The 5,752-nt window shown below is 43.9% G+C and overlaps 1 protein-coding gene across 2 annotated transcripts in view; it reads right to left on the bottom strand.

The window, feature by feature from the left end:
- Tmem17 (transmembrane protein 17) overlaps positions 1 to 2,007 on the bottom strand; it is a 7,625-nt gene extending 5,618 nt beyond the window's left edge. The window contains exon 1 of one of the 2 annotated variants that reach the window (XM_005366467.3): positions 1,559 to 2,007. In XM_005366467.3, the coding sequence (XP_005366524.1) occupies positions 1,559 to 1,658 (100 nt within the window). In that variant the 5' untranslated portion in view covers positions 1,659 to 2,007. The other variant, XM_026788901.1, reaches the window with a different exon arrangement.
- Positions 2,008 to 5,752: the final 3,745 nt, after the last annotated feature.

Genomic DNA, 5,752 nt, shown 5'->3' with positions numbered 1-5,752 from the left:
GTGATGTGGAGGGGAGGTGATGTGGAGGTGATGTGGAGGTGATGTGATGTGGAGGTGATGTGGAGGGGAGGTGATGTGGAGGGGAGGTATGATAAAAATTTCTTGTAGTCTGTGTAACTCATTAAGAAGACAGGAAGCTGACAGTTTCAGAACCTTTAGAGCAGAAACTAGTCAAAAATTTGTCTCAAAAAATCCAAAAAGAAAAGAAAAAGTTTGCAGAGATGGATGCAGGAGAGTTTCACATTCAAAACCAGTCTGGACTACATAGTATGTTCTGGACTGCCCAGGAACTTCTGATTGCCGTGTAACAAAATAAATATCATAGCTGTTGTTTGTTTGAAAAGCTATCGGGATCTAGCTTGGGTGGAGTGACGGCTTAGCATGCCAGGCTGTTTATTTTCTTTATTATTATTATTGTTTTGTAATGTCAGGTTCACACTTTAACACATCCAGCTTACGCAATTGAAAAATCAGGCCCAAATATAAATGAGGTGCAAGACATGAATTCATTAAATTTTACAAAAGTTCAAGCTGAGTTCTGTTATGAGACAAAATTAAAGCATTATATAATTGGCAGGGAAATTTTACTGACCAATTAATTACCTGTCTTGGCTTTTCTCACGTTTGGGTGGTTGGGAAAAATTATTCTGTGACCCATGAAAACCATAGGAATCTCCAGCGTCAGTGTCTGTAGGTAGTTGTACTGGCATCCCTAAAGTTTCTGCTGTCTGAGGCGGAGGCCCTGACGCCTTCAGACCTACAGAACGAACACCACGCCATCGTTTTCAGTAGCCGCCCTCGGACCCGAGACCTTCACTAAAAGATTGCACTGCACAGTTAAGGTTCACTCTTAGAATCAGAAACACGAAAATCTATTATTTCCAGGTTTTTCTCCACATAATCTAAATTAGGCAAATGACCAAGGTGACAAAATGTACCGATGGCTTTGCTTTTCAATGTCCCCCCTTTCACAAAAATTGTCAAAACCAAGTAGGAGAAGGGATTTCTACTTCCTTGATTCCTTCGTGAAAACCATATATGCTGTCGTTAGGATTTAGGAGGCTAAGACTGGAGTCAACTCAGCGATATTTCGTTATAAGAACGAGGGGGAGGGAAGGAACGCACAGGGAAGGCCGTGTTCGTTTGGCAGCGTCCAGTAGAGGGATGGTGGTTTAAAAAGGCCCATTCGGTGGAAACAACCCCTTTTCCCTTTCCTCCGCCCGCTGGAGCTGCAAGGCTGGCCGGGGAGGACCCGGCCTACGCTGCCAGGCGGGGCTCGGGCCCAGCAAAGCTTCAGTGCAGGGTGGGAGCGGGACCGAGAGAGCGCGGCTGCCCCACCTCGCCCTGGCCTGGAAGGCTCTGCATCCCAATCCTCGGGGCCACAGAGCCTCCCGGTGCAGCAGCCGCGGCAGCCGAGGCTCGCGGGCGCCCAGGTCGGTCGCAGGGCCGCGGGCTCGCGCACAGGGACCGCGTCATGGCCGAAGCCGGAGCTGCCATTTTTCACCCGGGCACGGACCGTGCGGCCGCCCGCGAAAGGGGCTGCGCTCTCGCCACTCACCCGCGGCCTCGCTGGACTCTGGCCCGGTGCGGCTGGAGTCGCCGAACACCGTGAGGCTGAAGTTGCCCAGGCGCTGACGTACGGGGTCTGGCAGCTCCATGCCGGGTTTGCTCGGCCTCGCTGCTCACACGCCAGCTAAACGGCCGACGCGGCGGCGTGTGCGGTTCCCCAGGCAACCGGGCTGTGCCCGAGCTGGGGACTTGGTGCCTGGGCTGCCCTGCGCGGCCCAGTCTTCCAGAGGCTTCCCTTTGGAGGGGCGAGCAGAGGCTGCAAGGCTGCAGCGGGGCTGGAGAGGACGGGCTCCTTAGCCCTGCTTTTTCAGCCGGGCCGTCTTAAGATGAACGCAAGTACTAAGCCATTCGGGCCTGGGTTGAGCCCTCACACCAGGGCACTTTGTAAATTGGCGCGCCATTCCTAGAGGGAAATAAAGATGAGCACAGATCTTAAAGAATGCCCTTGACCAAGTAGATTTTTTTCTCTGGGTATAAAAAACCAGCGGTGAGGATAGGGTAGACCAAGTGTGCCTGCTTCCGAAGGGAAGAGAATAATGTTTCTGGATCGTGGGTTATTTAAAAACAACAAAACAACAAAAGAAACAAGCCAACAAACAAACAAAACAAAACCCCCAGCCTTTTCCTGCTTTCTCTTATATCGTTTTCAGCACTCAGGAGGATCTCAAGTTTCAGGTCAGCCTGGGCTACATTGCAAAATCTCAAAAACCAAACCAAAGCAAACCATTAAGTGTAATAGACATATAGAGAAAAGCCCAATCCAGATGTATTAGGACCCAGGTCAGTCAACCTTATTAATACCCACAGGAGCTAGCCTTTCCCAGTTCCTTACAGTGGCTAAAGGAACACTTGGCCTGTTTAATAGTTTATAGTAGACCAATTGCACCAAAAAAGTTTAAAAAGAAATCTGACCCTTTGCCACTACATTTTTATGATTTTTTTCCTATTTATTATCATACCAACAAGTTTATCATCAACAAACTGCTGCTAAGCACCCGTGCATTTTGTAGTTAGGAGCAGGCATGGCTGGTACCATTCTTGGGTATGGTTGGTGCCGCTCTTGGTGAAGATGCCTGTTGGTGAACATCCTCGCATGTTTATGCTGAGTGTGCACCGGGGAGTGGAGATTGAGTCAAGCCGTATGTCAGACCAGTTTTATTAGGTTCTGCCGGATGGCCTAACCTCCTGCTATATATGAACATCCCCGTCACTCCATGTGCCTTACCGATGCTTAGATTCTGTTCTTCCCTCTCAATCTTTCTGGTAAAGTGCGGTGGGACTGGAGTTGTCCTAGCAGTTACCAGCACTTGTTGCTCTTGCAGAGGACCCAGGTTTTGAGGAACCACCCTCACTGTGGTTCCCAATCATGTGCTGTGAGAGTCAAAGTTACATTTTAAGTTTTATGCCTTAGAGATCCATGAAACAGAAACGCTGGAGGCTATTTTTCATTGTTCACAAGTCTGACCCATCTGCACCAGAGGTGCTTGATTGCATGTCCGCCATGGGCAGGAAATACTGTCAGGATGTACGCTTGCTCCTGATTGGATGTAGGCTGAGTGTATGTCAGGATGTATGATTGCCTCTGATTGGACCTGGTGGAAAATAATTAAAAACCACTGAAAACTGTGACTGGAGACATTTTCTGGAAACCCAGATATGGACCAGGCTGGAGCCCAACCACCTGACAGTGTTTAATTAAAGCTTGTTTCAGATTGGTCTTTAAACTGTAGTAGTGGCTTATGCTCACACATGGGATGAACAGTACTTCTTTTTGGTGCCTCCAAGGGCACCAAGAACACATGTGGTATTCTTGCTAAACATATAGAAAATAGATAAACCCAATTCTAATTCTAAAAATTAAAAGCATGGCAAGCAGTATAATTTTGTACAATTGTCATCATAAAACATGTTCTCATTCCAAAGGGAGTGCAAAGGAATTTATTCTGAGCTAAATATCAGTGCCCATAGCCTGGAGACATGGATTTAGATTGTCCTATTGTCCATCATCCAAGTCACAATATGAATTTATATTATCAGAGAATGTAAGTCAGCCACAAATCAATGATCTCCTAAATACATTAGTGGGGACATCAGGCAGTCAAGTCACAGCAAAACAGGGACACCTCTGCCATACGTCTCATGTTGTATGAAGACATATTTATCTTTCTGCTTGGTGCAAGCCTACAATCAGCTAAACTAACAGATTCTAAAGGTTTGATTTGGTAGTTAAAAGAACGTTAGATAATATACAGACGTGAGCAGTAAACGGACATCAAGGGGGCTAAGGACAGCCCAAGATAATTTTGGCTTTTGATCTGTAACAATCATAGACGTTCCAATCTATCAGTCTGCAGAATCTTTCACAAAGGGGTGACTTTTCCAGGAGCTTTAGTCCACACAATCAAGAGGGAAATTCACATAAAGATTGCCAAGGGAAAGAAATGGAAGGAAATGGCTTTGTAGTTAGGTTTTAAAAGTAGTTCAAGAAATGTTTATCCTTATTAGGACACTTAGCCCAGTGAAACACACAGAGGCCAGGGAGACACAAAGCTACAGATAAATTCACAGGTCAAAGTCTACAGATAAATTCTTGCCAGGGATGACTGGGAGAAGCTGACTAAATTTTGCCTCAGTTCAAGAAGGAGCTCAGTTCCCAGAATCTTCAAAAAGGCTTCCAGAACCTCTCCAAGGCTGCTCACCTCTGTGTTTGACAAAATGTCCTGCCTGCTTTGGTCATAGCACTGGGACATCTGTCCTATAATTGTGTGTTTGTGTCTCTGTCTTTCTTACCTACCGGTCTTTGAAGTCTTTCATCTTATGGTGTTTGTTAAGAATCAGAGATGGATAACTACTGAATGAAGAAAGGGAAGTAAAGGCCTGATCATGTTTCCACATTTTCCAATCCCTAGTTCAAAGTCCTCTTTGCCAGCTTGTGTGTAAAGGTCATAATGTAGAATTAATAATCCATGAGTTAAAACTAGGTGAAGTTAGTTGCAATCAAAAATAAACATAAACAACCAAGAACCACTTTTTATCTAAGTGAACCAAGATTCTTACAGAGGGGACAATAAAACTTAAGGCAGGATGTACTACTGATGGAATTGTGATTTGAACAACTGCAGAGAAATAAGCAATTGGTAACATGTAGAAATAACCTTAATTCTTTGTCAAAAATAAATGTTCATAGGTGTGTGAATTAATAGCTAGGTCTTCAATTTGGTTCCATTGGTCCTCCTGTCTGTTTTTATGCCAATACCAGGCTGTTTTCAATACTGTAGCTTTGTAGTGGAGTTTGAAGTCAGGGATGTTACAGCTCCAGAAGTTCCTTTATTGTACAGAATTGTTTTGGCTATCCTGGGTTTTTTGTTCTTCCATATAAATACTGTTCTTTTGAGGTCTGTGAAAAATTTTTCTGGGATTTTGATGGGCATTGCATTGAATCTGTAGATTGCTTTGGGTAAGACTGCCATTTTTACTATGTTAACTCTGCCTACCCAAGAGCATGGGATATCTTTCCATTTTCTGGTGTCTTCTTCAATTTCTTTCTGCAAAGATTTAAAATTCATTTGTTTGGTTAGAGTTACTCCAAGATATTTTACATTATTTGTGGCTATTGTGAAGGGTGATGTTTCTCTGATTTCTTTCTCAGCCCATTTATCACATTTGTAAAGGAGGGCTACTGATGTTTTTCAAGTTAATCTTGTATCCTGCTACATTACTGAAGGTGTTTATGAATTATAGAAGTTCCTTGGTAGAACTTAGTTTTCCTCCAGAAACCAAGAAGACAAGGTTCGAGTCCACTAAACTCTCAGAGTCACCCAACAGTGATGAACCTCAGACCTTATTTTTACAAAGACATAGGGATGATATCTTACTGCCATGGTGAATACAAAGGTTGTTGACGTGGAATATGTTGTATATGCTTGGTGGTTATTAGCTGCACCCCTGTTCATGAAAAAATGAACACCTAATGCAGAGTCAGACAATGCCAGTGTTTACTTTTCTGAACCAAACCATACTAGCTAGGCACCCTGTCTATTGCTTTCCTAGTAAAGACCTAGGATGCAATTAACCACTAAGCATTCCATATATATTAACCAAATTTATGTGAAGTCTAAATAATTTTTTAAAACAATATGTTTTTCTCTCACATTGAAAAAAACAGATGTGAAATATTTTGTTC

Source organism: Microtus ochrogaster, unplaced genomic scaffold, assembly GCF_000317375.1.
Source record: "Microtus ochrogaster isolate Prairie Vole_2 unplaced genomic scaffold, MicOch1.0 UNK9, whole genome shotgun sequence".
Lineage (NCBI taxonomy): Eukaryota > Metazoa > Chordata > Mammalia > Rodentia > Cricetidae > Microtus > Microtus ochrogaster.
Note: the sequence above shows the minus strand (reverse complement) of the source record. Positions and strands in the feature narration are given on the sequence as shown.